This window comes from Rhipicephalus microplus, chromosome 5, assembly GCF_043290135.1.
Source record: "Rhipicephalus microplus isolate Deutch F79 chromosome 5, USDA_Rmic, whole genome shotgun sequence".
NCBI classification, from domain to species: Eukaryota; Metazoa; Arthropoda; class Arachnida; order Ixodida; family Ixodidae; genus Rhipicephalus; species Rhipicephalus microplus.
In genome coordinates, this window is record NC_134704.1 from 6,115,863 (window position 1) to 6,135,611 (window position 19,749).

General features: G+C 45.2%; 1 protein-coding gene across 2 annotated transcripts in view; it reads right to left on the reverse strand.

Moving 5' to 3' along the window:
- Asap (ArfGAP domain of ASAP) overlaps positions 1–19,749 on the reverse strand; it is a 167,486-nt gene that overhangs the window by 77,607 nt on the left and 70,130 nt on the right. For both annotated transcript variants that reach the window (XM_037426312.2, XM_075894746.1), the window contains 2 exons: positions 15,287–15,467; positions 2,749–2,837 (listed from right to left, as the gene is read on the reverse strand). In XM_037426312.2, the coding sequence (XP_037282209.1) occupies positions 2,749–2,837; positions 15,287–15,467 (270 nt within the window). The remainder of the gene's footprint in view (positions 1–2,748; positions 2,838–15,286; positions 15,468–19,749) is intronic.

A 19,749-nucleotide genomic window follows, 5' to 3' on the forward strand; every position in this document is an offset into this window, starting at 1 on the left:
AGCGCATCGAATCGTTTTTTTACTCTCGAATGTCGCGATGGCGTGTTTCGTTAAAAACAAGACGCACGTTTTCTGCAAGTTTATCACTGCGCCATTGGCCTGCAAAAAGTCTATTCCGATAATTGCATCTCTTGAACACTCCGACAGAACAATGAAGCTGGCGACGTAGGTGAAGCCGCGTATCCCGACTCTAGAGGTACACATGCCTGCCGGATCGATAAGGTGTCCCCCGGCAGTTCGCACTTGTGGTCCTATCCAAGGGGTCAGCACTTTTTTCAGCGTTCTGGCAAGTCCCCTGCTCATGACGGAAATGTCTGCACCTGTGTCTACCAAAGCATTCGTTTCGTAGCAATCTATAATTACCGACAAATCAGAAGCGACCTTACCGTTTCTGCACGTAGTATCGTGTCCATCATCACATGTTGAAATCGGCAATGGAGGTTGTTTTCTTGCGTCGGCAGGGGCCTTACCTCCCCAGGTCGCCGATTCTAGTTTTCCCGAAGCGGGCTTTGGGGAAGTCGCCTCGAAGAGTTTGAAGATGGGCGCGGACTTGGTGACCGATACCTCAGTGGCGCTGTCGACCGAGACTGATGCTGCTGCAAGGAGTGAGTACCTTGACGTGTTGACAAGTACTCCTCAATTTCAAAAGGTCGCTCCCCATTCCGTGGGCAGGCAGCGTTTACGGGAAAACCCCGAAGTCCAGCTCGGCGATATTCACACATCCGGTAAAGATGGCTAGCTTCGCCGCAGTGATAACAAAGCGGAATTCGATCAGGAGTGCGCCATATATCAGCTTTTCGGATCCTAGCCTCGGCTGGGGACGACGTAAATCGAGGTTTCGGCAGATGCGTGCTTGCTGCGGCGAAATAAGGTCCAGGGGCGACAAAATGAAGCACAGGGGCGCCTCTCAGCACATCGGCGTACGAGACTGCGGGCTGCATTGGAACCGACGCTTGAACAGGCTGGGCTTGTAGCTGCTGCTCACGGACTGCCTGTCTCACCTACTCCAGAACAACTTCCGCTAATGACGAGACCGTTGAGGGGTTGCCGTTTAGCTTCTGGAGCTTTTCTCGAACCGCCGATCGAATGAGCTCTCGTAATACGTCGATGCCATTCCCGAAGACTGCTGACACCGCGTCTACGTATGTAACGTTAACATCTCGATTGTAATGCCTCGCTCGCTGTTGCTGAGTCTTTTCAACCGCTGTCGCCTCGGTGCAAAATTCAATGAAGTTCCGCGGGGGGCATCGGAGCAAACCAGCAAAAATCTACTGCTTCACCCCACGCATCAGGTGCCGAAGTTTCTTGTCCTCGCTCATATTTTGATCAGACCAGCGGATTAACCGGCACATGTCTTCCACATATATTGCGACGCTTTCATTGTTGCGCTGGTTTCTTGCTTGCAAGGCAGCTTCAGCTCTTTCCTTGCAGTCTGTACTCGGGTATGTGGCCAGTAGCTCCCGTCAGAAATCACTCCACGATCGAATGGTACCTTCATGGTTTTCGAACCACGTTCGTGCGCTGTCCTGCAATGCGAAATAAACTCGGCGGAGCTTCCATTCTTCGGTCCATCCGTTGCAATTGGCGACGCGCTCAAAACCCTCCAGCCAATCCTCGGCGTCTTCATGAGGATCGCCATGAAAAAGGTCCGCCGTCCGTGGCTCATCGACAACGATGTGCATGGCAGCAACTGGAAACGAAACGACGTGTACGACAGCAGTTGGAGACGACATTTGGGTACTCTCACCGGAGACAGCTGGAGACACTCTGGGCTCTGGTGGCAGGGGAAATTCCGGCGGCTCACCATGTAGACGATGGCTGGAGCGCTGATCAACTGGCATGAGTTCAGTTGGTTCGACTGCTCGTGGTTCCGGGCTGCTTCCTCGAAGTCCAACTGGGTTTAGGATCATTACCCAGCACCTCCACCAGAATTGTTACGTGCAATCCAAATGGTGTACGAATAACTGTTTATCGGGGCTAACTTAAGCCCGAAAAGTAAAGGAAAATGTAGCGGCTTTTCTAACAGGCTATCAGCAAAAGGGGATCAATCTCCGAGAAACCCTCGAGCGGTTCACCACTTCTTTTTCATCAAAATTCCATGCTGAGGAGGCGCGCGCCGTCACGACCTTTTCTTGTTTCATCATCAAGCCGCTGGTCTCTTGGGGGCGCACGAACTAGCGCGCGTAGTTTGAATACTGCGTTTGCCTTGCGTCAATATAGAGGATAACAATCCCGTAATATCACGTGACAGCATGCAGTACAGGCCGCCTACAGCACAAGCGAGACAGATTACTAAAACCTCTCATGTAGATAATTCAGTTCCTTGGGCAATCGTACTTTTGACAGTGTGCTGACACAGTTGTCGCCCAGCTGCGCAATTTAATACACTTCAACAATTTCATAAGTTAAGCGATCATGGTGTTTGCTCACTATGCTACATTTCTCAAAAACCGGTCACCATGTGCGAGACCGTATCCTATCATTAGCACATTAACCTGCCTGAAATTTACCCAATGTGAGAGGAGTCTGATAAACACCATTTTCCATGCAATCAACATCTGGGTCCTAAGCTTTCTCTGGCAACCTTTTCCACGTTTCACTGAACTGCATAGCCTTAACAAGCGGCAAATGTTGTTTATATTTGAAGGAGGATCAAAAAACACCGCATTAACATTCGCTTCTTGCGCGATTAGAAGCAATGTAAAAGTGAGCACACAATAGCTCCGCAATTGGGATATATATGCCTACCTATTTTGAACCAGAAAGTCCACGATGTGAAGGGAGGTGGCGTCTTCTTGGGCAACAGCCACATGAAGCGCAGTGTCTGCCGTGTTTTTCTGCATTGGAAAATAACATCATGTCTCCTGCCTGCTTCACTGCAAGTGCACCTTTTGTTCACATCAAAACAGTGCGCATACTTACTCACTTCTCCCACATGTTACAACAGGGTGAATCTACTTTTGCAAAGCAGATTTGACATGCAGTCACTCTTTCCTAGCATGAATTACACAGTTCTAAATTTATTATTTGCTGCACACTCAGCGAAGTTTTTCCTAGGCACAAAAAGAAAGCCTACCTATTATCATCACATCAACACGTGATGCAGCCAGATTGGAGGCTTTGAGGGGGCGGATTAGTATTTGGGACCGAAAAGTGACAAAAAATTCATTTTTAAAAACTGATATCGTTGGTTTCTGCAAGTACTTTTCTATCTCTGCAAATTTTCCCACACCAGGAAGTGGTAATTTTCTTTTAATGTCAGTCTGAGTGTGCCAATTCTTGGTGCTACCAAACCCACAAAATATGGCTAGCCTACTTCAAGGCTTTTCTATAATTTGCCAGCCCCTGTGTTCAAAGCTTTGCTACCAATTTATGAGTGATTTTTGAGAAATGCAAAACGATGACACTGTGATAGTTGTCTTATGAAGAAACTGTGTGTTAGTATCATTTTTTTCTATTTTTCTAAAAAAAAAAAGTAAATTTACGAATGTTCAATTTTGAGGCCTCAATATCTCTGCAACTAGGCACACTTACAACAATAATTCTTTTTGCAATGGAAACCTGTACGTGTATAGGAAACAAGTATGGGAGCAGAATTTATAACACAAGCCTTTCCAATCAATTACTTATCAAAATTGTGACAATTCCAATTCCTTTTGAAAATGGAAAGTTCATTTCATTGTTAAAATAACCAAGAAAGGCAAAAGAAACAAAAAAAAATCTTTTGCACACTTTCAATCTCAAGTCATTTGTCTATGTTACCATATTTTAAATATCACCTTTAGTTGAGCACTTTTTTTTCTATGGAAGCCTCAAACAATAGGACACGAGCTTAAGTTATCTCCGGAACAAGACGACTTACAGAAAAAGAAATTGAATATTTTAAATGAGTAGAAAGAACTGCATCAGCCTCTGCAGTTTGATCAAGATGACCGAAGAAATAAAAAAAAAAAATGCCTTCGATGAGTCTGCCCCCTCAAGTGCTCGACTTCATATGCTCCTGTTATCCAGAATCAGAGTATAAAAAAATGCTGATGCACTCTATGATGATACGACCATCCGTCACATGGAGTAAATTGTGCTGTTTCTCATGTTCAGCTTAATTAGGTAATATTAACTAACTACTATAGCTATGCAATTAGCAAATTATGGGTGCAAAATGGACTTGAATATTACCGTTTCAGTGAGAATCGAGTCTAACATTTTTTAATTACTTCCAAGCAAAACTATAAAAAAATGTTGTGGAGGACCTCTGAGCATGCATATTCTTATCAGGTGAGAACTGCTGTTGCAATAAAGAAGTGTCATGCTGCCCCACTTTTACTCCACAGCTGCGAGTGCCTTCTGCAGCAGTTTAGTACATAGAATTGCTGTAGCAGAAAACTCGTGTATGTTACTTACCTGCTGGTGCAAATTCTTGGCAGCAATGCTATTACCAGTACGTTGCCCCTTAATAAATTTTTTTCACCACAGCCACTCGATGAAAACAATGGAAGGTCCAAATAATTGTGTTTGCACGAAGGGTCTCAACATGTCGATACCATCATCAAGTAATCCGGTACTCTGGAAACATCTCTGCATATGCTGAAAGAACATATGTGCTAATATACCCCACTAGAGACTGTCAGGAAAGAATGTCAAGGACAAGGGTTGAAGGCATCTGGACGACTGCTTGCAAGCGTGTGCAAGCGTAGACGATGCACCACCGCGTGCATTACAGCTTTTTTGCATCCCACACAGTCATGTCAGCGTCGAACTCTGTGCTCAGAAAGCAAAACCAAAATTTGTTTACAAGCCAATATTAAATTATTCAGTGAGAGTACATAATTTTGGAAGGTGTATCATGCTTCCTTGAGCAATAAAAATCTTTGCAACGAAAAATGCGCAAGCAGATTTGATGACACGACACCAGCCTTTTATTGTTTTCAGGTGCATCATGCTCCACCATTCCTTTCCCTCTTGCAGAAATTTCGTACACAAGATTTTGTGCGTGTCTTTTTTTTTTCCACAATTACAGGTGAGGTGGCTGCTGCTCATAGAGAGTAACAGACTGGATTTCAACAGAAGGAAGCGCAACAGGGAACCCAGAGGTGGGCAGATGACATTGGGAAAGTTGCAAGGATAATGCACAAGCATAGGAGCCGGTCGATTGGATAAACATACCTACTGCTTTGCAGTGGGCCTGTTCTGGTGATGCATTTAATGTAGGGGGACACTACGAAGGATGGACTACAGAGAACACAGGACACAATTGACCAAATGAGCGCATCACGATGCCTCTGTGTTCCCAGTTCTTTGTAGTCTGTTCTTGGTAGCGTCTCCCTACCATAAGTGTACAGTGGCTAGAAAGGTTTTTTTAGTGCCCTCAACGCGCGCTTTCCCCAGCGCGTTGGGGAGTGAAGGTTGGCAGAGGGGTGCAGCCGGCGTGCAGCACAACAGTGTAATTGTCTCAGAAATGCTGCCCAATACATTTACTTTAGCAGAAGATTAAACACTTGCTGTTATCTCTGAGACCGATCAAAGAGGGAGACAGTGAAAATTCTATTTTTGCAGGCCATGTGAAATGTGCTCTACAGATCCGCATACGCAGGCACTAGCAGACCGACACATTTTTCGGTGTGCACATTATTTTAGCTCTTCTGACATGGCATTTTCCTCACAATGCAGTTTTAAATACACAGCATTTGTTCGAAGCGCTCAAATTTACGAACAGACGTGATTTGGGTGTTTTTATTATCTAATCCCTTACGTCTGAGTGCTGTAGTTGTCTTCTTTTTAACCTAGAATAAACCAAAATTATCAAGTAAGTCCATGAGTGAATGACGAACTCGAGTGGCAGGTCACGAAATGTATAGCATAATGTTCTTGTCGCGTACGTGGTGAAATCCTTTTCCTCAGTCACATGTGGGGCACATACCCGCTTACCATAGGCCATAAAATGCTGGATATGGGTACCACACGCACATTCGAAGCCTCATCAGATGCCCGTTTCTCGAAAAACTTCATCAGATGCAACGAATAAAGTTACGTATACATCTGGAGTGAACTATCACAGAGCCCCTCCGATGGTTGAAGATTCTGTGGAAAAGGATTTTAGTAGTGATGTCGACTGCATGGTGTTGGCTAACAGCTTTAATAAAAATGCAACAAGTGTTGCACGTACACTACAGCGACTCCACATTTAAGCCTTGCCAGTACCTCAGCATGCAGTTCACTTGATGAAACTTGTGTATACATATATATGCTTTAGCGTGTGTAGACATTGTGAAATAAGATTGCGCGCTACCCTTTAGGCACCAGTGAATTCCACGTCTCTCGTGACTACTCCATTAATGCAAAGGCATTATATGCATATCGCAACGCTTCACTCAAAGCACAAAATCTAGCGTCGCATGAACTCTATTCCTGCTATGTCTGAGATCCACAAAATTTTTTTTCCAACGTTTTCTTAAGTTTTTATCATCGAACCTTACCCCCCACCCCACCCTTGCACACACGCAGTTATATGAAGGTGGATGTTTCATTAGGTAATTAAAGGGTGAAATTCTCGATTGATAAGTGCCAGAGTTATCTGATAAAGCAAATCGAAAATGAAAAAAAAAAAATAATAATGGCAGATCCCACATACAGTGGGAATCGATGATATGCGAAGCACGAATGAGGAAGGTTGAAAAGTCACTTTAAAATCAGCACAACCTTACCAGACAGACGTAAATTATGCCGTACATCGATGAAATATCAGGATTATCCTGTATGTGCCTGGCATTTATGTGCATTGTCTATTCACGGCACATGATACCAAATTTGATATATCTGGAGCTACGAAACGGCCATGAGTACGCTATGAGTTTAGCATGTAGTCATGTTTTACATGACACGCATGTCATGATTATCATGTTTGAACATGTCATTTACCTTCGTCGTCTATTCACATCACGCAATATGAAATTTGGTATATCTAAAGCTAATGAAACGGCCACAAGCGTGCTATAAGCATATAATGTAGCCATGTTTTACATGACACGCATACCATTATCATCATGTTTTGACCTGTCGTTAACCTTCGTCATCCATTCACATCACGTATTACCAAATTTGATATATGTGAAGCTGGCGAAATGGCTGCGAGCGCATCATGAGAGTGGTAAGTACTCTTGCTCTTTCATGCCACGCATCTCATGATTATCATGTTTGCACCAGTCACATATACTTTCATCATCCATTCACGTCACGCAACATCAAAACTGGTATGTGTGAGGCTAGCGAAACGACCGCGAGCGCATCATTAGTGTGGCATGTAGTCATACTGTTACATGAAATGCATGTCATAATTTTCATGTTGGGATCTGTAGCTAGTGTTCAACATGCAGTCATGTCATGCCATACTAGTTTTACAATATGTCACGTGAACAAAATGACCACAAAAGCAGGAAAATCATGAAATGTCAATCATGACATTCATGATATACATGTCATGATTTTCATGTTATGACGAGTCAGTTATGCTCATCATACAGTCATGTTATGACATACCAATTTCGGTATAGATACCATTATCTTAATAGCAGTAGGCAGCAAGACAGACAGAGTTGAAGTCCCCAAAATTCACTAAAAAATGCTTCGTATTCAATAATTAGATGAAAGAAACATGCCTCACCCTTTTTTTGCTCCTTTAAAGCTGCCTCTACCATATTTGTTGACTTGAAAATTGACCCGCTTTCATCATTTGCCTGACTACGTCTGCTGCAGGACAAAGGCCTCTCCCATGTTTCGCCAGTTAACCCGGTCCTGTGCTTGCTGCTGCTATTTTATACCCACATACTTAATATCATCTGCCCATCTAACTTTCTGTCTCCCCCTAACCCGCTTGCCTTCCCTGGGAGTCCAGTTAGTTACCCTTAATTACCAGTGGTTATCCTGCCTATGCGCTGCACACCCGGTCCATGTCCATTTCCTCTTCTTGATTTCAACTATAATATTCTTAACCCCAGTTTATTTCCTGACCGACTATGCTCTCTTCTTGTCTCTTTAGGTAACACCGGTCCTTTCCCTTTCATCGCTCGCTGCGTCATTCTCAATTTAAGCTGAACCCTCTTTGTAAGTCTCTAGGTCTCTGCTCCGTAGCTAAGTACCGGCAAGATGCAGCTGTTATGTACCTTCCTCTTGGGGTATAGTGCAAATCTACCTGTCATGATTTAAGAGTGCTTGCCAAATGTGCTCCACCCCATTCTTATTCTTCTAGTTACTTCAATCTCATGGTTCGGCTCCGCGGTTATTACCTGCTCTAAGTAGACATAGTCTTTTACAACTTGAAGGGACCTGCTTTATTGTATTCTAGATAATATCTGAGGTTTTACGTCCCCAATACCACGATACAGGAACGCCGTGGTGGAGGGAAATTTTGATCATCAAGTTCTTCAACGTGGACTTGCATTGCATAGCACACGGCTCTCTGGCATTTTGCTTCCATCAAAATGCGGCCGCCGTTGCTGGGACCAAACATGCATCCATCGGGTCAGATGCCAAGCACCGTGACCGCGCTCTGCTACTCCCTGCTGCGTACACAGCAAGCTCGATGCAGCGACAACATTCTTTATGGCGAGGTCATATGATTAACAAGTAAATGCTTAGGGAAAAACGAAAGGAGAAAAATCTCATGCCTGTATATTCTTCGATAACGAAAACTAAAGGTAGAAAGTGCTCGGCTAGTGGCACCCGTTTTGTATTGAACATGGAGCCCACACTGATATCTTAGAAGCTGTTGCAATTTTATTCCGTGTTGTATCTTGAGAAGTTCGCATTATGCTCGTGTACAACTGAAGATATTTCTAACCGCTCCTATGCACAATGCTTAAAATAAGAGAGAACTTGTTTTGTGTCGTTATGCAAAGGAAGTCGCCCGAAAAATAGGTATCCATCTATGCAGAGCTCCTGCGGTACAGTTGCAAATGTAGCCGAAAAACATCAAGAAAGGTCGATATGTGCACATAAATTTTTTTTCACTGTTTCTTTATTCTTACCTTTAATTATTTATTTTTCGTTTTATTGATATGAATCTTGATTTTCATTGCACTGTTTACTCACAGTGTGCACAAAAATGTTTGTCCTTAGATCTTTTTGACTGTTTATTATACTTTATGCTCTTAATGTAGAGCTATAATTGTCTGTGAGTATTTCCAATATTGTACTCAAACATGACCATGTAAAAATTATTGTTATTGAACAAGAACCCCGAATATCCTACATCAATGCTCTGTGCGCTCTACTATATGCTGCCAGCATCGGGCGTACTAAAAACGCTAACCTACCAGCTGAGTCCCCTGACCTCTCTTTAAAGATGATAGTCTTTCTATGGGACCTTCGACGCAAAAACTTTAGTCTGCCTGTCTGTACATTTGTCTGTTCATCCACCGTTACCGCGAACCCGTTACTCTAAACAGCACCAACCGATACCCCGAATGAGCGACCCCATCTGCAGCGCCCACCAAGGTTGCTCAAGAATTAGCGTTCTTACGTGTGCGATTGTCAATTAAAAATCAATCATTGCACATATCTGAGGTACCATAACAACAAGTCGATGTTTTGTATGTGCACCTTTATACTAGAGAACGCACACACAAGTAATTCTAAGGACCGTAGGGTTAAACACGCTGCGCTGACAGTGCGACGCGGGGCTCAAAAAGGCAACTTTTACCAACGCTTTGCTAAAACGACACGCTGGTGGCACCTGCCCGTCGCTTTGCGTTCTACACCTTATCGCCTCCGAGAATGCACGCATCTTTCTCCGCAGGCATGCAGGCCTTCCTTTGTTTTCGGAGATAACTGCCAGATGGCGCTCGTGGCTAACGTGCCTTCGGTTGGGACTGTCACGGTGGATGGACGTGGTTTTTGAGCGCTCCCGATCGACTGCGCAGATAAGCTGTTTTGCATGTTTGAGCTTGTCTTTATAATTATAGGGCAGCAGTTAAAATCCCTGTAGCACTTATTTTATTGTACGGCTTTTTCAGAGGTCAGTCACCAGGTATTTATTATTTTTGTGCGTGTGTGTATGTTTGATTTTTTGTTTTTTGTTGTTTTTCTTTTTCTTTTGCCACCCCGTAGGGGAGGTGCACATACTATGAACACGCAAATTTTTTGTAGTAGAGCTTAGATTTTCTCTTTTCCGTAGGGCAGGGCTCAAGTTTTGTAATTATCGAGTGAGACAAGTCAGAGGGACAATTGGTGTCAGAAAGACATGGTTGAAAAAACTGTGTTCAGGATGTGGGGTTGGTTTGAAAGTGGACCCAAGTGTAGAAGCGGAAGGAGAAGAGGCTGACGCGAAGTGTAGGCAATGTGAGATCAAGGAAAAAAATGGAGAAAATGATGGTTACCCAGAGTGACCTACTGATGAGAATCACCGAGCTCGAGACTGCATTGGCGACAAAGCAAGAGAAAACGAGGGCTTTGGAATAAAAGCTGAAGTCTGCTGAGGAAGCACTAGCCAAGGTAAACAGAGGAGCGAGCGGCCTACGGAGAGAAGAGTAGGGAACCGGCAACCAGAACTGCAAAGAAGAAAGAGCAAGCAAGTTTGGAAAAAACAGGTTCAGCCGGTTCATTTGTCGCAAGGCCCAGCTTCAGCGAAGTAGTGGTGGGGCTGGGAGGGGACAAAGCAGCCAGCGTCACAGGTGCAAGTAACCCCCAGGTGCAGGACGCTACAGCTGAAAAGTCACAGCATGTCATAATCGCCGGGGAATTGAATTTAAATCGATGCACAGAAGCCATCAAAGAGAGGGTAAGAGGTGACAAGAGGGTTGCAGTAGGGGTGTTCCCAAGATGCAAGCTAAAAGCGGTCATGAGGCAAGCGAGCGCAAAACTCAAAACTACAGCTGATAGACGAAACTTCGTGATAATTTCAGGCGGTTTAAACGATGTCCTAAATGAAGATACAGCAGGACTAGCAACTACACAGGCGAAAGGCGTCGATGACATGCGCGCCACTTCTCAGGTACTGGCAGCGATATGCACGATACTGGAGGTACCGGTGCGTGATAGCAACCTGCAAAAAGCGGTTGTCAACGCAAGCCAAGAGATATAGCGGATGAGTCGAGAGAAAGGCTTTGAGGAGGTGGAAATAAACAGAGAGGTGCATAGGTGGGGTGGTTTTCAACGAGACAGAATTCACTTCGATGGGCGGCTAGGTCATGAAGTAGGTTGGCGACTTGCAGGACGCGCATTAGCTTTTTTGGGGGGCAAGCGGACCCTTCGGGGTGCAGGATAGCTAGTAACGAGGAACACAACCAGGGAGACTTCTTGACAGGTGGTATGGACAGGTACGATTCCAAAGTGGCACCAGTACTTAAGATAGGTAGAGTCCGGGGCAGAAATAGACGTAGCCACGAGCGCCGAGCCAAGTCAGACATAGAATATATTAACATGCAGGGTGGTAGGAACAGGCTGAAGTGGGATGAGATTGAACAACAGCTAAGGGAGGAGAGGTCGATGTTATACGGTTTCGTAGAAACACATCTCAGGGACGTGGAACAACCTCCTAACAATGCGGAGTACACGTGCGAATATTGTAATCGAACAGAAGGCAGCAAAAAGGGGGGTGGTATTGGGCATTCATTCATAAAAGTACAGACTGGAAAAGGGTCAAGCAGGAGTCCAAGGAACACTTATGGCTAAAAGGGAAAGTGGCAGGGCAAATGACACTCCTTGGTTTCGTGTACTTGTGTACGGGAGCAAAGGCCAGAGAGGAAAACCAGGCAATGGTAGAGTGTATATCAAAGGATATTCAGAAGTTAGGAGGAGAGCCGAGATAATTATACTAGGAAATATGAATGCACACATAGAAGATATAGATGGGTATGCCGACCCGACCGCAAAATGATCATGGATATGTGTGAAAGACTTGATTTGGTCATTTGCAACAGTACCGAGAAGTGTGAAGGGCAAATAACATGGGAGGTAGGAAGGCTGCAGTCGAGGATATATTACGCACTGATGTCACATAGGATGTATGATAAGCTCAGGGGAATGCACATAGATGAAGGTGGCTCCAGAAGTCTGGGTAGTGATCACAAACGTATCTAGCTAAGTTTTGGAAGAGCAGTGAAAGTGGAAAGGAGACAAGATGAGCAACTACAGGAAAATTTTTTTCAGAAAGGCAAATTGAAATAGCCACTAAACAAATTGAGAAAGTAATCACTGAGGATAATAAAACAGTGTGGACATACACGAATCTAATTAGACTGTTTGAGCTAGAGCTTGCTAAGGCACGTGACAAGTCACCCCGGAAAAGAAGACCCAAACCCAAAGGTTGAGGGGATGAGGAAGTTAAGAAAGCCATAGCAAAACGTCAGGAAGCTTCTAGAGAACACAGACATGCTAAGCAGCGGGGTGAACCGACAGATGATGTTGAAAGAAAATGGGAAATCTTTATAAGCTGTAGAAGGGATGCATCCTTTCTGATCAATGAAAAGATTAGAAGAAAGGGAGCCCAGTGGCTGGCAGAAGTACATAGAAAAGATACAAAGACAGCTGCGAAATTTTGGAACCATCTAAACTCACTAAGAAACGAGACGAGCATAGAGCAGAGGTTTATAAATAACTACAGCTCGAGGTGCTAGGCTAAAAGGGGACGAAGCTATTGAATATATAAGAACAAGGGTGACAGAAAATTTCAACAAAGAAGTGCTTTATGCACCACAATAGACAAGGCTGAATCAAGTGGCGCAATGGCTCCATTTTCACAACAAGAGTGGGAAAGGGCTGAGAAGAGGGTTCCTAGCAGTACATCAACAGGCCCAGATGGCATTCCAATTATGCTGATAAAGACATTAGGTCCGAAGTCTAAGCAGGCTTTGAGAGAGGCCGTGAACAAAATAATAATCGATGGAGAAGTTCCCGATGGATGGAAACTTAGCAGGATGAGCATGATCTATAAAGGAAAGGGGACAAAGCTGACAAACAACTACCGTCCTATAACAGTGACATCAGTGGTCTACAGGCTGGCACTGCAGATTATAAAGGAAAGACTGCAGGCATGGATAGAGGATGAGGGGATGCTGGGGGAACTGCAGAATGGGTTTCGGCAACACAGGAGGTTGGAAGACAATCTGTTCTCACTGACGCAGTGCATCGAAATAGCAGAAAAGGAACACAGGCCCCTGTGGCTAGCATTTTTGGATATCAAGGTAGCGTACGATAGCGTGGTTCAAGAGGAATTGTGGGGAATACTGGACACACTGGGTGCAGAAGATGGAGTCACTAATCTTTTAAAGGATATCTATAAAGGTAACAAGGCAGTTATGAAGTGAGAAAAACAGGTATCCAGAGGTAAAACGGGGTAAAACTGCAGAGGTAAAACGGGGGCTTAAGCGGGGGTGTCCCCTGTCACCCTTATTATTCATGATGTACCTACAAGGATTAGAGGCCATATTAGAGGGAAGTGGACTGGGCTTCAACCTCTCTATAGTAGTCAAACAAGGAAAACTCATTGAACAGGCACTACCAGCATTGATGTACGCAGATGATATAGTGCTAATGGCCGACAACAAGGAAGATTTGCAGAGATTGGTGGACATCTGCGGTAATGAGGGAGAAAGGTTAGATTTCAGATTCAGTAAGGAAAAATCAGCAGTCATGATTTTTAATGACAATGAAGGTAGTGAGCTTAGAATACAGGAGGTCACGCTAGAGATAACAGATAAATACAAATATCTGGGCGTATGAATGAGCAATGGGGCCGAGTAGATAAGGGAACATGAAACATATGTGACGACTAAAGCTAACAGGAATGCAACGGTAATGAAAAACAGGGCACTGTGGAATTACAATAGGTATGATGTTGTGAGAGGAATATGAAAAGGGGTCATGGTTCCTGGTCTGACGATCGGCAATGTGGTCTTGTGCATAAGATCAGAAGTTGAAGCAAGATTAGAAATTAAGCAACGTGGAATAGATAGGCTTGCCTTAGGAGCTCACGGGTGATATGGGATGGACATCATTTGAGGGCAGAAAAGCTAACAGCAAGATGAAATTTGAGAAGCGATTGAGAGAAATGGGGCAGGAGCGTTGGGCTAGGAAGGTATTCAGCTATTTGTACATGAAGAATTTCGACACAATATGGCGGAAGCGAACCAGAAAATTGACTGGTAAATACTTGAAAAACAGCAGGGGGCCAATCCAAAAAGAATTATCAGTTAAGAAGGAGGTGAAAGAAGCTGAGACCGATATGTGGAGAATTGGCATGATTAAGAAGTCCGCACTAAAGATCTGCCGAACTTTTAAGGAGGAAATTGCCAAGGAAAGGATCTATGATAATACTCGGGGTAGTTCTCTACTGTTTGAGGCCAGGACTGGAGTATTGCGAACCAAGACATATCGGGCCAAATACGAAGGGATAGACACGGTATGCAGTGTGTGTGGAGAGGAAGAAGAAACTGCCGAACACTTGATAATGTTTTGTAAAGGGCTTCACCGTATAGTTCAAGATGATGGCGCAGAGTTTTTCAAAGCACTGAGGTTTAGAGACGGGGAGGGCAAAATAGACATTCAGCGGGTAGAATTAACAAGAAGGAGGTTGTCTGATTGGTGGCTAAAGTCAAGGCACGAGTGAAAATAGACCCTTCACTGCAAAGTGCGAATCCTCAACCTCATTATTTAAGAGAAAAAAAAATAAATCTAGTTTTTGGTTTATTAAGTATTACGGCTTGGTGGCGCTAGCCACCGCCCGATCTAAAAGGTACAGCCATATCTATCCATCCATCCATCCTCGATGCGCTTGTTCGCCTCCGCTGCACGCTCGAGGCACACTAACACAGCATTTCCGGAATACCCCTCACCGATTTTCTTGCGCAGAACATCAAATAAATGTTTTGTTCACTATCTCCAGACTTAAGACTATCGTCTTTCGACAACATTTGCAGATTACATGCAGATACGGGGCCAATTTTTTTCCTTAAAATTTAACGCCACCATGTGTGGCAAACACAACGCGTTTATATCGCAACGACAATACTCGGTTTCAACACAAGGAACTCGTCAGGGCGCGCGCGAACGAAGCCCGCCAGCGAGCGGCTGTGCCCTCTGAAGGCTGTATCCCAAACTCTTACAGCCTTTTGGCCATGTTGCCGACACTAGAAAAACCTTCTAGCCACTACAGTAAGTGCATCGCCAAGGCAAAACGAACTGACTAGCCCCTTTGTCGCATTACCTGCAGTGGGCATTGTCAGGCTGATGATGATGATGACAGGATGTGAACACACAATGCTCAACCCAAGCACAATTCAAAGGGTAGACTTACGTAATTCGGAAGCACTGCTGTGAGAATGGCCCCTTCTGCAAAGGCCTGTAGAAGCTGATAGAGGTGCCTGGCCGTGACAGCATGCTCCAAGTCATGCAGAAGATCATTCTCGTCTGAGCAGGTCCGAACAGCAAACTTGCGGTCAACGTACTTAGCCCGAATGAACTCACACCGCTCCTCCCTGAAAGCAGCGTCACTCGGTCCTCAGAGGTCTCTACACTGTCTTCGATATTTGATTAAAGCACCATAGGAAAAAAAAAAGGAGAAAGAAAGGGCAAGCACTAATCGTAAACCTTATTAGAAGATGTCACCACAGCAAGACAATAGGTATTTTAGCTTGTACGTACCATATTCATTAAAGAAACTAAAATAAGTTAAAGCAGTAATGAAGTGTACTTGCTTGTTCAACAGAATTAGCCCGTACTTTAACCTATCGAATCGGGTCATGCGCAGTCTAGTCCGTATCGCTGATAGAGAGGTCAAACTGAGAATCATCATCGCAGCCGCTGCCACTATCCTCGCAAACGCATCGCCTTCGGTTTTGTCCAGCGCGTTCGAATGCCCTATTTTCTTGAAGCTCTTCACGACAATGCTGGGAAGAAGTAGGTGCCACGATACGGCAATACCGGGGACCTAAGTGTTCACACATAATTGAAAAGTCCTTCTTCAACAGTAGGGAACTTGCATCAGCAAGCGTGCAATTTTTCTTCCGTACCGATCACGCGGATCGCCACACGTTCTAGAACTTCACGCTCAAGTGCTTGGCGATGGCACGATTCCCATTCTCTTCGGCAAACTTCACAACAGCGAGCTTGAATTTTGCTGCATATATATAATTACTGTAGCCCACTGCAAGAAAACAGTAAAGACGCGAAGGACGGATGGCGAAACCTAAACTTTTGAAATCAACCAAGCATGCGTTGCAGCACGGACAATGAAAACGAAGAGAACAACAAGCCCTCACAGACCTACGGTGCCAAAAGTTGTCTGTGCCGTGATGCAAGCATGCACTTACATGGTGGAAGAAATGGAGAGATTAGAGGGGACAAGTGCTTTAGCAGTTCCGGCGACCCGTCAACAGGTTTAAATGTTCGTGCACAGTATTCTAGGGATTCTAGTTCGGGGGAAGTCTTCAAAAGAAGTCACTTCACACTTGCAGCCTGTTTGACCGCATCCGCCTGATCGGCGGGCCGCGCTCCCGGCGTGCCCATCCAAAGAATCCAAAGCTCCACAATCTCTTTGTATGCACGTCGACAAGCTGGCTCGGTTGGGTCAGGGGGTGCGCAAAATAAGCGAGTAAATATTTTTTTTCATAAAGATGACAAAATATTGAGGGTATGAAAAATATGCGATGGCACCAGTCATGCGAGTAAATAAGGTATATTTCCTTACCTTACTATGTTACCATATACTGGATAGAATCTGTGCATGTGTGGCTCTTTACGCAACGTAAACCTTTATTTACGTAACATAAACTACCTGCCGTATAAGCTTTACGTTTCCCGCCCTTACTCGCAAGTTCACCTTCTTTCATAAAAACTCCCGGTATCTGCACTACGGAGACTCGAGCCATCGAGTCAAAATAGGCCGAAGTGCAAGCAGCAATAGCGATTGCATTGTTTCAGCCAGATTACCAAAGCTTAAATGGGTTAGAGCATAGGCGCCGAAAAACGTGCGAGCCACCAACAAGCAGGATAGGTAGTGCCATCCAGCAGTTCCATAATACGTTATCAAAAAATTGTTATTACAGAAACATCGTGCATTGTGCGTCTGGTGCAAAAACTGTGCAGCAGCGTTATTACGAATGACTTAGCTTTTTAATCATATTTACCCCAAAAACATTACACGTAAACTAACGTGTTCATGACTGTGGTTACACGAAGTGTTACAAGATGTCGACATCATCATTGCAGTAATTGTATTTTCCAACATATTGCACTTACAAGGACACTGTACAATAAAAAAAATCTAATGATTTTGCCACAACAGCGATTCAATCGTATATAAGTTAAATACAGTTTAAATGCACTTAGTATACCCATTCAGGGTTTGCAAAAACATATGCATGTAAACGTTTACGTATGAGGAGCTAAAACATTGAAAGATATGTGTTCCAATAAGACGGTAAACACAAACTGGTATCCGGTAACACATTAACACAAAGAAGTGTACATACAAGTTAAAAGCCCCTAATGCACAACTGATGCGATTATCTCCAGAATAAAACAACAAAAAGAGGCGCGGATGTGAATGACCCTCGCCACGACGGAACATGTGAAAATTGTACATACAATAACCAATGAAAATGTAGAAAATATGTATGCACTCCGCATCAGAAAGCAGTTGAAATTTCAGAAAAAATACTTCTCGCCTTTAATATTCAATGCCCTTTGTACGTTCAGACATGTTCAGCAACAACATAGATCAGCCTTTTTTCCAGGCCTTCGGCTGTATATTCATAAAAAAATCCCTCAGAATAACGATAAAATTTTGTGACCTTATTCAGTCTTACTTGCATAGGGTGCACGTATACTGGTACAATCGTCGACTTCACAATATGTACACTCACATCACTCAATTGGCTTGCCAAGGTAGGGTAGCATGCGTGCCTAGGCTTCCTTTCCCTTTTGCAGTGGCCTAGTTGGGGGGACACGTTGGTCCCTGAGAGAGAGAGAGACAATGAGGCCTTTTTCGAGGGGAAACATTCACTCAGCGGCCGGGGCACGCTATTCCCCTTTTCCAGGCTTGTGAAACGGGTTACCCTCTGTCGTCGAGGGAATCAACCCTTGTTGGCGCGAGGTAAACTGGGAGGTTGGTCGAAAGGAGCTAGCCGATAAAGAGAGGGTCTCACTTGCACCGACCACCACACAGCGAGGACAACACCCAAATGCCCCCTGCGAGCCAAGGACGCATGGTGCCCTGTCATCGACTACATCCGGCCCCCAACATAATGAATTTAACAACGCGGCTAGTTTTGTCGACACAAGCAATTAAACACGCCCCTCCAACACAGGACAACAGGCATATCAGAATTCCAAGATTTGTTCATGCTGTCTGATGTTGCGTCGCAGAGTGTCGATCCTTTGGCTAATTGCAGGTGCATCGTTCGGACTCTCTGGCAACGTAGATATTGGTCGTTTCACACAGGACGACCAGAAGGCTGCGGAGACTAGGCCTACAATTGAGAGCGCCACACATGGCACCCCGTCAACTCGCAACACGAACAGAGAGGCTCCACCACAAGTTGCTTCGACACACGCTGCAACTGTAGGTGCACCTTCGAGCAATAGTTTGCCCTTGAGCAAGATACTTTTGCAGAACACGCTGCCAATTAAGCAAAGCCTGGCGAGCACCCTGCTGAACACAGTGCACATTCTGCACGCCCCTGTGCAGAATGTGCGACCCCGTGTCAAGGTACACATGCCTACCTACACTGGCTATCACGACTGCAAGAGCACTAATGAGTATCTCGATCGGTTGCACCACTGTCAGCAGGTAATGGGGCTTTTTGACGCTAAACTTCTCAAGCATGTGGGCCCGGTGTCGCTCACAAAGCAAGCGGCTCTATGGTTCAGACTAACCGGACATCGTGCCTGCACGGTAGAAGAGTTCCGCGACAGCTTACGCGGCCAATTCTTTCCGGCTAATTATGAATGGTGTTTGTGGAGGGAATTGAAGCTACGCACCCAGCATCCGAACGAATCCTTGCTGGAGTATGTACGAGCGATAGACCAACTGTATTGTCTCGCTAACCCTCATGTCACCAACACAGAAAAGGTCGAGCGCGTTACGCGACAAGCACACCCGACTTTCGCGGTACATTTAAGGGGATGCAAGTTCGCAAACCTGGAAGAGCTCAGCGCCGCAGTGAAGCGCATACAACGAATGGGACATCCTCGCAGCGCGAGTGTATCACCCCCCTACTTTTGCAGCGCAGTCAATCGAGTCTTGCTGCATGTAGAATGGCGGCGCAGTAGTTTCAGAGGCGTTTTCAATCCAGTATCGCTGCGTGTAGAATGGCGGCGCAGTAGTTTCAGAGGCGTTTAGGGGTAACATGTCAGCACCGTTCGGTGATGAGCACGTACCACACGGTTGGGAGCTGTTAGACCACGCTCTCTTGACCCCTACGCTTACACTCTCCGTACGGCCCATGCTAACGGCCAGAGCACGCGGTCTGCACGAGGCCAGATGAGCGATGCAACCCACAGCGAGGCCCACCCGACCGAGGCGTATTGTAGTCGGGCCAGAATGGTTTTCGCAGTCCTTGGTATCAGTGTGGCAGGCCGGGGCACATCACCCGCGATTGCGACCACACACCAGGTCAGGAGCAGATGTGCGGTTCGGGAAACGGACGGCACCGCCGGATCACTGGCACGTTCAATCTGTCGCACAGGTGATGCTGTAGACTTGCCCGCACCGCTAATAGAGTTATTTATAGTGGCTGCGAGGACCTCCACTAGAGA